The sequence below is a fragment of the Drosophila obscura genome, unplaced genomic scaffold (genome assembly GCF_018151105.1).
Source record: "Drosophila obscura isolate BZ-5 IFL unplaced genomic scaffold, ASM1815110v1 contig_185, whole genome shotgun sequence".
Classification (NCBI taxonomy): Eukaryota; Metazoa; Arthropoda; class Insecta; order Diptera; family Drosophilidae; genus Drosophila; species Drosophila obscura.
The window spans coordinates 587275-603326 of NW_024542773.1; the positions used below are offsets into that span (position 1 = coordinate 587275).

The following is a 16052-nucleotide window of genomic DNA, read 5'->3' on the forward strand; positions in this document are numbered from 1 at the left end:
AATCATCATCATCACCAGCACCAGCACCATCTCTCGACATCACCATCACCATCACCATCGGCTGGCACTGAGTGGTGTTGTCTTTGTCGCCACTTTTTGTTTGCGTTGCTTTTTATTTGATTTTTTCCCCCGTTTTCCACATTTATATTATTATTCTCTTTCTTTTTGTTTTGCTTTGTTTATCTGTATATGTATATATTTTTATATCTTTTTGCGTTTGACTTTTTATGGGAGATTCAATTAAAATCTCTTGACCAGCAATTTCATAAATTTACCAATCCCCAGCCACGGGGCCAGGCCAGGGAGCCAACAGACAGCAGACAGCAGAGAGCCCCACCATCTCCAACCAGTTTGATGTTAATCAATTTTCGCAACTAATTTTTGCACTTGCCATTTGCTCAAGCATTAAAACTAGCCATGCCACGGTAGCCGAAGCTGTTGATACCCTTGCACCGTCTCTCCTGTGGCAGCTATCGGATATGCCATAGAAAGCCATGTGAGACTGTATATTCTAGCATTTAATATATTTATAACAAAGATTTACATGGCTTTCAGCCTGCGCTATCGCCCAGCCCTCTGCATGTGCATGCAAAAAAAATGTTTCCAAGAAGGAAAATGCGCTAAATAGACCCCCATACAAGTATCTACGTGTATTTACGTTTATTTGGGTATTTTTGTTGCTGTTGTTTCTTTTTTTGTTCGTGTTTCTCACTTGGTGGAAATTACTTAATATGCATTTAGCCGCCGTGCTTTGACCTTACACAGCTAAGGTTGGATCTGATCGATGGATGGATGGTTGGATGGATGGAAGCGCGATAATATGTACAGTAGAAGACCAAAAGCGTTTCCGCTGCGGTTTCTGTTGCCGGGCATCCAATCCAATCCCATCATCATTATCATCATCATCAGGGGCAGTTATGTGGCCAGCTAGCTGTGGGATAATTATTATCAACGCTGGACCCAGACCCGGAGCTGGAGCTGGAGATACCCAGCGGCAGAAATTCTTGTTCTCACCCAGAATCGGTGGCCAAATCGACAGCCCAACTGAAACAGCAGTCGGGCTGGCAGCATGAGAGGAAAACGCTGACGCGGGAGCTTTCACTGCTGCCACTGCTGCGGAGGGCACAGAGCCGCACGGTCGCCGCTGCCACCAGTCGGAGACCGACTCAATCTGTCATTTTGATTTTCCGCTTTTTGCATGACACTGTGGGGCAAAAAGATGTTCAATGTAACTTTCTTATTCGGAAATTTCTCTTGTATGACTTTGAATTACACAAGAAAAGGCAAACAAGTGGAGTTTCCTGTGCCGACTGGAGTATACCCGCTGCTGAGAATTATTTGTTTTGTTGTGCCATGCATATATGGGAAATAATCTATGGGCTATGGTGTGGGGGCATGCCACAAAATACTGAAAACTCGTTAAACGTATTTTGTATTTCATCGGTATCCCATAGCAGTGGATGGATCAACATATATGTATAACAGAAGTATAAGTTTAGAATAGAGTGCACATCCATGGGTACTGTCGCACACAGCATACCCTTGTCTTCAGTTCGAGCCACAGGGTATAAAAAGCAACAATTTGTTAGGCTTTCATTTCTGTGCATTTCGGAGACTGCCATGCGACTGCAACGGGCACCACTGTGCAACTTGCGAATTGAACCCTTCCGCCCCCCCCCGCAGTTCCCAGGAGGGGGGTTGGATGGTGTAGTTTTGTGTGCAGCACCGGCATAATTTACTGTTTTTGAGCACTGTCTTTTGGCTGGCCTTATCTGCAGATCTGCTTTGTGGCGGCGGCGTTGGAGTTGTAGTTGGAGCTGTTGTAAGTGAATCCTAAAGCTGCCACAAAACGGAAGCAGCAGCAGCAGCAGAGGAAGAGGAGGCACAAAAGAGTGACGACTTACCTAGACAACGACCTCAATTAGCAGACTCTTTGGGCCTCGTCTCTCCATGGTTCTAGCCTGGCGTCACTGGTGCTTATGTGGCTTAATGGCGCTTCACTTCCCGTTAGTTCACATGCATCTATATGCACGGTATGGTCACACTGGCATGCAGTAAATGTGCGTGTGGTCACACTCGCATATAGTGCAGTACTCTCTCTCCCTCTCTCTCTCTCTCTCTATTGCACTGTCGCTTTGGGATTTATTTTTAATTTTTTTTTATTTTTTGGTAGGCACTTTCAAATCGATTTGAACGTTAAAAAAAAAAAATTAAAATAAAGCAGAATACATATGTATGTATGAATGGATATGGATATTTTTCCAAGACGCCGGCACACAGACACGCACACAAACACTCACAAGCACGCGACAAAAAACAACGGGAGCACACGACAACCGTTCGCCCAATTAAAAGCCAATGGGAGACATGTAATGTATGTAAATGAACCGCAATGCCGGTTCACCGGAGCACTGTCAACACGGGGCACGGGGCACGGGGCACGGCGGGACTTTGGCGAATTCTTCTCGACGGCAATGCGATGCGAAGCGATGCCCGGTCTGAGGCGAGAGTGGCGCGGATCGAACGTCCGTTCGGCATGGAACTCGTTTCAAAATTGAAACGCTCGCACTCAGCTGAGCGAGTCGAGCCGCCACCAAAGCTCTGAGGCAGAGGCAGCGCCAGTGGCAGCACCAGCTGTGACGGCGCCGCCTCACCTCTCTCTCTCTCTCTCTCTCTCTCTCTGGCTACTGCCGAGAGTGTGGTGTGTGACGTGGGCTCTCCTCTCTTTCTCTCTCACTAGTTGTCCGTCTCTCCGTCTCCGTCAGTCTGTCTGTTAATGGGAATGTGCATTGGCTCTGTGCACGCACGGGGCCTAGGCCAGCACAGCACAGCACAGCCCAGCCCAGCCCATTGCCCCATGCCTCGTGCTTCATGCCCCATGCCCAGTTCTAGCTACAGCCCAGCCCAGGTTCGAGCCCCACTGGAATTACAATTAATTTGCTCAATGTTCTTGTTGTTGATCGCTTTGGCGGATAGGAAAAGAGAATGAGAATGGAATGGTTGGCATCGGATCACAATACATAGGCATGTCTTAGGGATAATCGACACCAGAACTATGAATGTTAATCACAAAAATAAATAGTAAATATAAAAGAATAACCCCCACCGAAAATGTAGATGGATTAAAGTAATAAATGTAAATACAAATATACAAATGAATAGATTTGATATGGATTATATATCTACAGATACTAAATAGCCGTTGGGCTTGCTCTGAGGCCAGCCGGACGCACAAGCGAAATGTGCCAAAGAGAACGAGCGAGAATGCAAAAAGCAAATACATGTCGTGTGCATGACAAGGATCATTGGTGTTCGACTCGAGACTTTTCCATCAGGGTTTATTTTTGTATTATTACTGAACTGCTCTAAAATTCAAAAGGGCTTCCAACCGCTGTACTGAAATATGTTGAAGTATTTTTATATATGTATGTACATATATACCAAACGAACATACATATGTACAGTGTACACACACACACACATGTAACTGATGTGCTAAAAACAGAAGCCCCCCACTGGAAGCGATCCCCCAGAATGCAAACAAATTGTTGATCTTTTCGATTTTGATTTATTGTATATTGAATTATTTGTATGTTTTGTTTTTCTGTAATTTCATCTTTAAATAATTGAATTTCTTATTGAATTTCAAGAGGAAAATTCACTTCTTCACTAAAATACAAGATTTGACCGCCAAAAAAAAAAGAATCCATACACATGCCATATGCATATGTATGTACGATATGTACATACATACATGCATGCATATGAATTGTATATAGAACTCGTCGTAGTATTTACCCATATGTATATTCGAGTAATCGGACTTGTGAGGAGTATGTCAGTGTTTGAGTTTTACAAAGTAAGTTACTGAATACTGAGACACTGTTCGTGGTACGCGGTACGTGGTACGTGATACGTGGTGCAGATGGTGCTGAATCAATGGATGCCATGCCCCAAGAGTGTGATTGGTAAATGCCTAATAGCTCGATCGCGTACACGTACACGTCCACATACACATCCACATCCACCCTATTTGAAAAGTAATTCGTATATCAATTAGTTATCTACGGACTAGAACTAGTTAGATTCATTCATGTATAATATATATATTTAATTAGATTTTCTATTAAAGCTGATAAATGTACTTCATCGTTTTGTCGTTATTAACTCGTATAATTTCATAGCATCTCAGCTCAGCGCTGCTCTCGATCTCAATCTCAATCTCGATTTGGATCTCGATCTCTCATTCTAAACAATTTTCGATTTCATTTTGTTCAATTTCAATGTGAAATAAGCTACAAAGTTTCCCCATACGCGTATTCGACTCTGATGCAAAAGTTTCCTTGTAAATAGTTTGAGAAAAATGTGGAATTTAAATTCATAAAATTCATTAGTGGCGGCGGCGTACTACTGACTGCTGAAGCCTGATGCTGGATGCTGGATGCTGATGCTGATACTGAGGCCGATGCAGATGCTCATACCGATGCTGACATTGCTGGACAATTGCAAAATAATGCGTAAAATGTATGTATAAATACCCACTACCACACTAAGCTACCAATTACAATAGTTCATTGAATACGTAAGGCAATTTCATTGTTAATTGAGAACTAGAACTAAACACTAAAACACGAACCAATATCAAAAGCCCCCCACCCAACCAATAACCACCCAATTGCTAAGCTACTCCTGCTCCTGTTCCTGCTCCTGCCCCTGCTCCTGCTCGTACTCGTATAATGCTAATGAATGCCCTCTCTCTCTCTCTCTCTCGCTACTATATCTATCTGCTCTAAAAAATAGTCAGTGTAAACATTCGAATTCTTCTATCTTCTATTTCTTATTCATTTGGCTGGATTGCATGTGTGTGTGTGTCTGTCTGTCTGTGTGTATGCATGTTTGGAGAGAGTACTGTACTTACGCGTACTGTGCCCTCCCCTCACTGTCAACCTGCTGCCATTCGTTGTCGTATTTTTATATCGTATTTGGCTTGGACTGAGTTCTTTTGGCCTCCTGCCTCCCGACTGCTGACTGTTGGCAGGAGATTCGTTTTGGACGCAATTAGACGCCTAGAGTGGCCCGTGATCTGTGTGATCGATCGCAGGATTCACCTACCCTACAAAGTTGTATCAAAAAAACCTAACGTACTCGTACTCGTAGTTGTACTCTACTAAATATTTTCCCCCCCCACATTGTTGTTTCCTGTTTGTTGCTGTTGGTGTTTTTGGTAGTTTGGTATTTGCTCAATGCCAGTCCATTGGGTGTGTGGCAGCCCGCTAGTTGATCCAGACATCCGGAAATCCGTAGCAGCAACTGCCATTTTGCTTCCGGTCCATTGGGTAAGTGGAAAGCTGCTGCCACGGACCCGGACTCCAGTCTGTGCTCCAGGCCATGGGCTGCCCTTCGGATCCGTCGTGCTCAACTTATGATTAACTAAACTCTACCCACAGAACACAATAAAAGCTATGCACTGGCTAAGGATCGCAGGGGTATGCTGTATGCTGGGATCTTCCGAAAACAGTTGGCTAGTTGGCATAGGATAGCAGTGGGAGCAGGGAATGGGTGCGAATGGGGGCATGACACCTTAACCAGCGACTATTTGGGACACGGAGTTGGTGCGTCGGCGTTTCGTGATTTGCTTCCACAGGCGGCGATTCAGAGATGGCTTGTCCTACATCAAATAAATCATAAATTGTCAACTTATCAATAGATCGGTGGGTCTAGTAATGGCTGCGCTTACGTTATCCTTGCGCGGCGACATTTGTGCCATCTCCGCGGCTTCGGCTGCCTGAGACGTGCCCAGCGGCAGCAGGCTGCTCTGACTCTGACTCTGGGCCTGGGCCTGGGTCTGGCTCGGTTGGGGCTGCTCGCCAAGGGCTCCGTCGGAGTGGTTGGGGGTGCTGCTGCTGCTACTAGCGGTTATCTCAGAGTTGCGACGCTTAATAAAGTTGATTCTGTGAATCAGAATAAGACCAAATATGTAGCATTAAATATTTCACACGATCATCAGCCTATAGGCTATAGCAGCCGCGGGCACAAAAAATAAACCCTTAGCGACTCTTGACTCGAGTCGAGCAGCGATGGCATCTGTACTTATTATACCCGGTACTCGTAGAGTTTAGGGATATATCCGATCCCATAAATATAAATATATATTTACTTGATCAGCATCAATAGCCGAGTCGATCCGTTCCGATGAGCGCCTAAGCTTCAGAGACTCTAAGAGCTAAAGCAGCCAAATTTAGTATCCTGACTGCTGTGGTATCAAACTGTGGCAAGTGCATTTAAAAATTTTACCCCGCCCACTACCGCAGCCACAAAGGAAGCACAAATCTGTGGCATCCACAGCATCGTAGAGATTGACGATATCTAACAGACTGCTGAGTCTGATTCAGATCAGATCATTAATATGGGCAGAATGGAGAATTTAATTATCACTGACTAACCCACACCCTTCCAGCGCTGCAGCGCTGCAGCTACTCATTCTCTCTCACGCTTTCTGGAGGAGGAGAACAGCGTGTTGGTGTGAGAGGAAGGAAGGGGACATAGATTATGGAAACAAATAAAATATCCTAAAATCGGGCTGACTGAGTACCAGGTATAAAAATAGAGGCGCACAACGTTGCCGCTCGTTTTGTTTTTGCATTCTCCGGCATTCTCTTTTACACTTTTCGCTTGTGCGTTTGGCTTTAGGTGCAAGGTAGCAACGTAGTGCCCTGCGTAAAGGAACCCGTAACCCTATGGCTACATTATTTGTGTGTGTTTTGGCTCCCCCTAGGTCACCACGCTCCAGGCTAGCAATAACCAGAGAACTTTGAGAGTTAAGATGTGGCTTTATACACTTGTCTATGGTGTCCACACTTCATTTCAAATTCAAGGACTACTCACAATCGCTTCGACTTGCCCACTTCCGTTTCGAGGAATGCTTCAGTCATTGTTGTTGTGGTACTGGTGGCTACCGCTCCGTCCATCGAAGTAGTACTCATCGTCCTCGTCAGAGAAGCTGCTGCTACTGCTTGGGTGGGCAAGGAAGAGTCGCGTTTCGATGCCATCTCCGAGCCCGTCGTGGTCCCCTTCCCCTTCCCCATCCCCATCCCCAGCCCCGTAGCCATCGTAGCCATCGTTGCCACCATCGTTGTGGAGGTCGTGGATGTCTCCCTGACTTGACAGCCACTCCTCGATTGAGACATGCAGTATATCTTCTCGCGTCTCGCTAAGATTTCCAGATCGCCTAATTTGCTCGCGCCTCTGCTGGAGCTGCAGGCGGTGCTGCTGTCGGCGCCGCTTCCGCTCCCTGCGCCGGCTCGACCCGCATAGCCAGAAGCGGTCCATGGTCCTGGACTGGCCTGCTGGCTGCGTGTATCGCCGCCGGCACGAGCTGAACCAGCGGTATGTGGACTGCCGTGGCTGCTGCTGCTGTGGTTGCTCTGCACGGAGGCCGAGAGCGGACGAGGACGACGGTTCACCGTCGGCGTGTCCATCTTTGAGTTGCGTTGTTGAGAGTACGATATGACAGCCTCTTTTGGCTGCACCCGATTCGTGGCTGAACGACTCAATAAATCGCGACCCGTCAGACGATGAAATGTGGAGAGGTCGTGCCTGCAACGACGATGGCAATCAGCAGAGAGTATTGACTATGAGAGCTCACTACTCACCCCAGAATAGTTGTTAGATCTGGACCAGGCTCGTAGCAGATCAAGTCCTCGTCCCCTAGGATGTCGTGATTGAGGGCCAGCCGCATTTCCAGCCTTGGACTTAGGCCGCAGCCAGCGTGGGGCGCTGGGGCAGCGTGTGCCGAACGTTGACCTGCTCCGCTTGCATCCGGTTCCGTTACCGCCTGTGGCTGCGCCTGCGCCTGCACCTGCACCTGCACCTCCGACTCCGCCTTCACCGCCACTATAGCCGGGCTGCTCTGACGGTGGGTGGGACTCGCCCGGCTCGGCTTTGGTATCCTCGAGGCTGTTGCTGATGAAGTGGCTGAGGCGGGCCTGGGTGCCCCCAGCAGGCAGGTCTCGATTATCGTTGGCGATGGCCGTTTTTGGGACGGTGCCGGCAGCACAGAGCTGCTGGTAATCGCCGCTGGCATTGTCCTTGACCCGGTAGCGATTGGGTCCGAAGCGCTGGCGGCGTCGCCGACAGCCCCCGAGCAGCCACTGTCAGCAGTAGCGCCAGATTTTCTTTGAGGTGGCTCCTGCGGACACACCAATGGGTCAGTGGGAGCACAAATTGGGGAGCTGGACGGCTGGGACTTACCGTTTTGGGTGGTGCAGCGCTTAGATTGGTCTGCGTGAGCAGCAAGCGACGCGGCGGCGGCGGCGGTGGTATAAACCTCGCTGGCCTGCCGCTGGCTCTGCCTCCGCAGCTCGTAGTGCCGCTCCCGCTGCTGGTTGTTGTAGTAGTCGACAAGTGAGCTGGACTCGCCGTCGTCATCGTCCTGCCCGTTGTCGCTGCTGCAGCCGGAGGCTGAGGCCGCCGAGATGATGGCATCGTGCTGCAGTTCTCGCTCCCTATCTCTGGACCTGGCCCTGGCCCTGGCCCGGTCCCTGTCCCGGGCCCGCTGATCGTAGCTGGCATCGTGGACGACCTCGTCGTGTGCGATGCGGGTGTCGAGCGTATAGAGGGGCGCTGATCGAGCAGATACTCGCAGGATAAGGCCACCACTGGCGGTGCAGCCACTCGCTGTGCTGGTGGTGGTGGTGGTGACGGTTCCATCTGCGTGGTTATGGCCGTAGTGGGCAGCAGCATGGTAGTGCGCAATGGACGTGACCCCAGGCTCGGTTGCAATCTCTGCTGTGGATACCCCAGATGCTCCTGCTGCTGCTGCTGCTCCTGCTCCGGTTCTGGCTCCTTCTCCCGCTCCAGCTGTTGATGCAGATGCTCCTCCTCCGGATCCTCCTGCCGATGCGGCACCACTGGGGCTGCCTCGTCGCTTGAGCTTCCAGCTGAATCCTCTAGGTAGTGGCCATTTGTCGTTGCTTCCCCCTACCAATTGTTGGGAATAGAATTCAACTAATCAATTCTGGTTTGGATAGAGCTTCCTGCTTGCAGTTTGCGCTTGGATGTGGATGTCGATGTCGATGTGGATGTTGATGTTGATGTTGTCGATTCTGAGTGGATATGCTGGATGCATTCGGTTCGGTGCGTTGGCGGTACGGAATTTCGATATATCGGATTGGGGATTGGAGTTCAATTTGATGTGATCGGTTGGCGGTGAGCGCGGTCGTCAATCGTTATCGCTGTCATCGTCTCTGTCGTCGTCCCCGTCCAGGCGTCTGATGGTTATGAGCTCGCAGTATTGCAGGATTGGCTAAAGCTTCACTAATTTCACTACGACTTTCTATTTGTATATATGTATTTGTATAAGTGTGAAGTAAATTGTACACATAATGCCAGTTAACGATAGCGATAACAATAGCGATAACAATAGCGATAACAATACGATACGATAACAATAAGTTTAATTAAGTTACACAAAAATACATGAAAATAGCGCTCAAAGAGAGAGAGAGAGAGCGAGCGAGAGAGAGTGAGAAATTGCGGCAGGCAAAAAAAAAGTACAGTTTACACACAACAAATTTGAGTTTGAATATAAAATGTGTTCAAGTATGCAGATAAATATGATTGTTAGTTTGATCGATTGATTAATCGATTGATCGATTGTTTGTTTGATTGATGATGGTGCGGAGATGGTGGTGGGTTTATCGATGGATGTAGATGAGCGATTGAGCGAGTTGCAGTCGGAGTTGATGGTGTGGTGGCATATGAAAATGAAAGTATAGACAAAAAATAGAAAGACAAACCAAAGTGAGTTCAAGTTAGTTCAAGTTCATTGAGTGTTTTTGACAGATAGCTAAATTGATAGTTGGCTTAGGCTACATGCAGGTGGTGGGATTATGTATGCAGATTATCGCTCCAAAGTGAGGCTACTATATGCAGTTGCAGTTGCAGTTGCAAGTGCATTGCCGCTTCGGTGCACCGAAGACTTCTGTCTCAATTGTTTCGCGGTGTACAGTTGCTTCAGGCAATGACGGACGGCACTGCCATGCATGCCACTGCGCCGCGTGCGCCAGTGTTGACATGCAGCAGAATCGCAACGAAAGTTTGAGTTTATTTCTTATTGTTTCTGTTTTGTTTTGTTTTGGTTTTATTGTTTTTGCTTTTTTTGGGATTTGCTGTAATAACGACCCACCTTTTTGATGTCATCGCTGTCCTGCTGGGTTTTCTCTTCATCGCTCTCGGTCTCCTCCTCGAAAAGGGGCTCAAGACGACGTCTAAGCATGACATGTATCGATATACGGTTACGATATACGGTTCGATACGATACGATACGATTCGATAATACGTATGTATGTATGATGTGTGTTATGGCGTATGTAAACGAATTTCAATTTGAATTTAGCAATATTTGATCGATGTGTTGATTGGATTTGTTTTCGATATATACTATATAAATGTATGTATGTGTATGTGTGTGTGTGTGTGTGTGTGTCCATGATGCATCAATTTTGAATAGAGCAAACTTAATTGTAGAAATATAGTATATAGTAGATGGTAGATACGATCAAAAGGCTATACAAGGATACATCACTACATAAAGACACAAAGACAGTCCGCCCTCTCGTGTCCGTTGGTCGTTGGTCCTCGATCCACGATCTTCGATCTGGCTATGGCTATGACTATGACTATGTCTATATGTAGTCTAAAGCTAAACCCGAAAATGAGAGCAATACTAGAGAGAGAGAGAGTGAGAGAGCGAACTATGAATAATTGGATAGATGGATGGTTGGATGGTTGGATGTAAGTATGTACGAGTAGATACACAAATACGAATCGAATCGGGCTGTGGGTGTGGCTGTGTGTGTGGGTGTGGTTGGGTGTTGTTTGGGTGTGGGCGAAACGAATGGAACCGAAAGTAAAAACACCTGTAAAAGCTACGAAAGAAAGTGTCCAAAGGAATACACAAAAGAAGAGAATTCGTTTACTTAGTTAGAGTAGGGTTAATGGAGGTACTATCTCTAGAGTTTTGGCTATATATGGGCTATATACGATATATTGAGTACACGAGTAGATAGATGGGTTTATGTCTGGCCTACGGCTGCGGCTTATGCTGCTTATGGGTCTAGTCTAGTCGCTCTACCAGCTGTGTATGTTTATGTCTCCACAATATATGTATCTCGTGGTGGCTGTGGGATGTGCCACATCACCCCTACATACCGTGGCAGCAGTCCCCGTATGGTGCTGGCCGTCATCGGTGGGGCCATCAGCAGCTCGTCCATCATCAGCTCCGTGTCATCGTCATCGTTCAGCGAGGTGCTCGACTTGGTGGGTGACTGAAAGGAGAAAGAGAGAGAACCCCAATCAGGCTCGAGTCCCGAGTCAGGAGATCCGAATGTCCTCTTACCGAGTGCGTGTTCTCCGAGTTGATCAGCTGCATGTCGTTGTCTTCGTTGTCCCCGCCACTGGTGGGCGTGCCCCATACCTCCTCGCCACTGGTTGCCCCCGAGGTGCACTCGTCCATCTGCTCATCCGTCTCGGAGGTGGCTGTCTGCTGGGGCTGCTCCTGGGTATCTTCGGCGCTCCAGCGACCCAAGTACTTGTCGATGAAGGCACGCGACTCCTCGAAGAAGGACATCTTGTCGGAGACAAAGGCCCCAGCTCGATTGGTCCAGGCTCCACTCGCCAGCACATCCCCATTGACCATGGCCCCAGTCGAGCTGGAGCAGCCCACCAAATCGTTGAGGTTCTGGGCCAGCGCCTTGTCCGAGGCTGCATCCTCATCGTCATCCTCATCCCCATCCCCATCATCATCATCATCATCATCGTCATCGTTGGGGGGGCTGTCGTCATGGCCATTCGAAGTGTAGGGCTCTAGGTCGTCGTCCAGCTCGTCGGCCTCGTCCATGCGATCGTCGGAGGGCAGCTTCTCCAGGCTGGACATGGTGCCAAAGCGCCTCAGGGCGTTGGTCATGGGCCTGTACGGAGGTTCCTCGTCCAGCGGCGACTCGTCGCACGAGTCCTCGGGTATGTTCTCAATGATCGCCTGCCGCGGCTGCTTCGTTGTGGTGGTGGTCGTGCTGGTGGTGGCCACTCCTTCTCCAGCCGATCCAGCCGATCCAGCAGCTCCTCCGCTGTTGTCCCACACATGGGTGCTCGTCTTGGTGAGCACGGCATCGGGCGTGGGTGGCACCACGGCTATCGTAGGGGTGGAACTATCATCCCCAGTGGCGGGATGGAGGAGTGATGCTGGAGCCCGTTCCTGCTGCCCACACAGCTTGGCCGCCGGCGCAAACTGGGCCAGTCCAATCAGCACCAGCGACAGCTGCTCATCCTCCTGCCGCTGGGCCGCTGTCGCTGCAGCTGCGGCTGCGGCTGCTGTGGATGTGCATGTGGTGGTTGCTGTCTGCTTGGGCGACTCCAGCAGCTTGCAGGTCTGGTGCTCCATCTTGTCCGGCGACAGTTGGGCGTGCGTGAAGTCCTCAGGTGTGCAGCGGCAGTGGCAGGCGGCGTATTTGGCTGGCGAGCCCGACACCGAGCCCGATCCGCCCGATCCCACGGAGTGGGCTGTGCGCTCGCTGCTGCGCATGATCCGCGCTGTCTCCGTGATCGTCACTATGGCCTTGACCTGCTGGTTTGCCCGTGGCCGGGCCGGCTCTTGGCACATCTGGGCCACGATGCGAGTGCGTCGTGGTGGTGGCAACGGTTTCGGTGAGCCGCCAGAGCAATGGCCATTGGCCATAGGTGGAGTCACCACTGCCACCGATGCCACCGATGCCACAGCCGTTGGTTGAGGTTCTAAAATTCGTAGTTTGGAGCCGTCTCCGGCGCTGCTGCTGCTGTTGGGAATGGCCCCAACGCTCTCGTCCGTGGCCTCTGATTGGGAGAGGGACAGTTCGTCGGTGATGAGTTGGGCCACGTCGCTCTCCGTGTCGCCGGTCTCCCGGCGACTGCTGCTAGCGACTACCTTCGAGGACAGCTCCCCCGTGATGGTGCTGCTGGACATGCTGGTCACGCTGCTCGTGCCGGTGCCGGTGCCGGTGCCTGCTCCCGTGCCGGTGCCCGTGCCCGATCCCCCAGCCATGCCGTTCAGCTTGCAGCATCGATTCGGTGAGGATTGGCTGTGCTGCACCTTGAGCGAGTTGCAGAGGAGCACGGGCGTGGAACTGGAGTTATGGACGCCACCGGCACCACCGCCACCCGCGCCGCTCTGCTGGCAATTCTTGTGGCAGTGTCGGCAAACGGCCAGCTTGTCCAGCACAATGGGGCTCGAGCGTACCGTGATCTAAATATGGCAGCGATGGATGGTGGAGCAGCAGCAGCAGAGATGAAGCGGAAGATAGAGCAGGGATTAGCGTTTACTAGGGATTTTATGGTTCTTTTCTGCTTAGAACTGAGAGGGTTTGAGTGGTTGAAGTGCATTAAAGGTGTGTGGATTGTGAGTGGCTCACATGTGTGGAGTACATGTGGATCGTATGTGCACAAAGTGGTGTAGCATACTTTTAAGCTGCGCTCTCACCTGACTGTCCGATGTGGTGCTATGCGACTGACTGATCTGGCTGTGAGCAGCCGCCTCCGCCTCCGAGTAGATGTCCGAGGCGGCGCTCATGCTGAGCTCCTCGACGCCGCTGAGCCGCTTGCCACCGAAGTTGGGCTTGGCGGACAGCACGCCGTTCTCCTTGGCCAGGTTGAGCTCCTTGGTGCGCTTCTCGAGCTGCTGTCGCGTCCAATATGTGATGCGCTCGTCCTGTTCGCTGTCGCTGTTGAAGATCAGCTGCTCGTCCTCGGCGGTGATGTTCTCCTGGGAGCGTGCGATGGCCGCCAGTCGCGCCTGCTGCTGCTGCTTGTCCAGCTGTCCCTTCATCCAGTTGGCCAGGTGCAGGGCGCTCGACTTGGGCGTGCCGGTCTTGTTTAGGATGCGGCACTTTTCGTCGATCAGCAGCTCGATCTGCTCCACGGCATGTCCGTGTGTGTGTCCATGGGCGTGGCCAGCGCAGGCAGCCGCACCCGACCCCGTGTGGCCCGACACATGGCCGTGAGAGCTGTGACGTTGCTGCAAAAAGTAATGTGGGGGAGGTAAATGACTGTAGAGCGCGTCTTACCTTGGCCTATGTTCAGGAACACCACCACCCACTGCCCCACCAATCCACCAATCCACCCACCACCGCTGCCCGAACGCTGCCCGAATGCTGCCCGAACGTTGGTTGGCAAATTAAAATTTGTGATGGGCTCATTGGAAATTTCCAAGTTGGAGGAGGGTTTCTTTCTCATGCATTTTTGCTTTTGCTTGGATTTGCTTTTGCTTTTTCTTTGTTTTTGTTTCTCTTTTTGCTTTGCTTTGCTTTGAGTTTTGAGGTTAGTTTTTGGTTTTGGTTTGGCTTTTGCTTTTGCCTTTGACTTTGGCTGAGATCCTTGATCGATTCAACGGAGAAAACGGAACGGAAATAATAATGCGATTGAAACCGTGAACTTTTCTTTGTCCTTATTTGCTTTGATTAAAAACGCTTGCTCTTTTGCTCTCTTGGAAATTGAAAATTGGATACTCTATTAAGGGGAGTGGGAAGGTTCTGAGGGCGAACACAAAACGAACACAACGAATATGGCGGATACAAAACAGCACGAATAACGGCTACAAGAAAACGGTAACGGTAAACAGTTAATGGTACAGTTACAGGTTACAGGTTACAGGTACAAATGACAACAACAAATAAGCGATTAAAGATTGGAGGTGGAAATTTAAGTTGAAGTTGGAGGAAATTGGAGAAGAATTAGAAGAAGCGATTCGAACTTAAAACTAAAATTGAGTCCATCACAATTTTTAATTTATCAATTTTGGTTTCTTCTGCTTTGTGTGTTTTCTTTTTCTTTTTGTTTTTAGTTTTTATTAAATGTTTTTTTTTGGTTGGTTTTTTTGCCTGTGGGGGAAACTGATCTTCGGTTTTTGCTTTGGAACGACCAATTAATTGTAAGCACAGGATTTGACCAGGTTCTAGATAAATGCGGAGCGATATTGGGCAACGTTTTGAATGAGTGCTCGGTGGGTTTCTACTTGGTTTACTCTTTTTGGTTTTTTTTTTTTTTTTTTAATTTTTTGTTTTGGTTTTTGGTTTTAATGAAATAAAAAGAACATCACAAGCGTTTTTAGTCAAAGAATCATTTTTGTTTTTTATTATTATTATTTGAATGCATCTCGTTTCTCATCGCAATCTCAATCTCAAACTGCATGAAGTCGAAGTCGATATCGATATCCTCTCGTGTTATGTAAAGTGGCAAAAAACGTTAAATCAAAAATTTCTAGACGGTACATACACAGATTACATAATATGAATACGAATATATATATGTAGATGTATATATATATACTTTATATACTGTATATACTGTGTATACTTGTGTAAGTATGGTGTATAGAGAGATATTTTGCTTATTGCTCAAGGCACACCCAAAAACCGAGCCGCAAAAGACAACGCGGCGTATGCTTGATAACGTACTCTCCCCACAGTCTGTTAAAACTTGCCACAGATGTACAGGTGTGTGTGTGGTGTGTGTGTTTGCGTGTATATAGGTTAGACCAGAGACTAGCTAAGAGTCGCCAAAGGTCCTGGCTGGACAGCTTCGACACCCAACAAAACTCGCACAGCGTTGCCCATCGATGGGTAAAAAGCTAAAAATATTTCCATGCAAAACTCTTTAAAATTTTTACCAAGGAAGAAACTATCTTTACAGTGTTGGTAGTGTGTGTGGAATAGAATATGGAATTATTTAAAAAACCTTTTTACCCACCCCACTAGGACTGTGCGAGCCCACAAATAAATATTGTTTGGATATTTAGAATATCTACAAGGGATATACATACATGTATGTGGGTGGGACTGGGATTGGGATTACTTTAAAAAGGCAACAAAGTGCTTGTCATTGATAATTGACATCGACAGATGGATCAGAGTGTGTGGAGTGTGGGATGCCATCCAGCCAAGAGCCCCGCGACTGAGCAAAGTTCGATTACAGCTATAGACATAAGTTTATGCTAGGTACTACATAGTATACATGTGGGATGTACT

The 16052-nt window shown here is 48.6% G+C and overlaps 1 protein-coding gene across 1 annotated transcript; it reads right to left on the reverse strand.

Moving 5' to 3' along the window:
- Nucleotides 1-8052: 8052 nt before the first annotated feature.
- On the reverse strand, nt 8053-14262 carry LOC111071657. The gene is made up of 8 exons (XM_041592737.1): nt 14134-14262; nt 13511-14044; nt 11399-13276; nt 11212-11327; nt 10920-10928; nt 10183-10268; nt 8251-8979; nt 8053-8188 (listed from the first exon to the last, which is right to left on the reverse strand). The coding sequence occupies exons 1-8, from the start codon at nt 14260-14262 to the stop codon at nt 8154-8156; spliced, it is 3516 nt and encodes a 1171-aa protein (XP_041448671.1). The 3' UTR covers nt 8053-8153.
- Nucleotides 14263-16052: the final 1790 nt, after the last annotated feature.

Bases quoted from the DNA above. Each gene is read 5' to 3' on its own strand.
- LOC111071657 (XM_041592737.1), bottom strand. From the start codon at position 14,262: ATGAGAAAGAAACCCTCCTCCAACTTGGAAATTTCCAATGAGCCCATC. The intron at 11,328-11,398 runs GTAAGAGGACAT...TTCTCCTTTCAG, and splicing joins ACTCGGAGAACACGCACTCG to TCACCCACCAAGTCGAGCAC. The intron at 8,189-8,250 runs GTAAGTCCCAGC...GTGTGTCCGCAG, and splicing joins GCGCTGCACCACCCAAAACG to GAGCCACCTCAAAGAAAATC.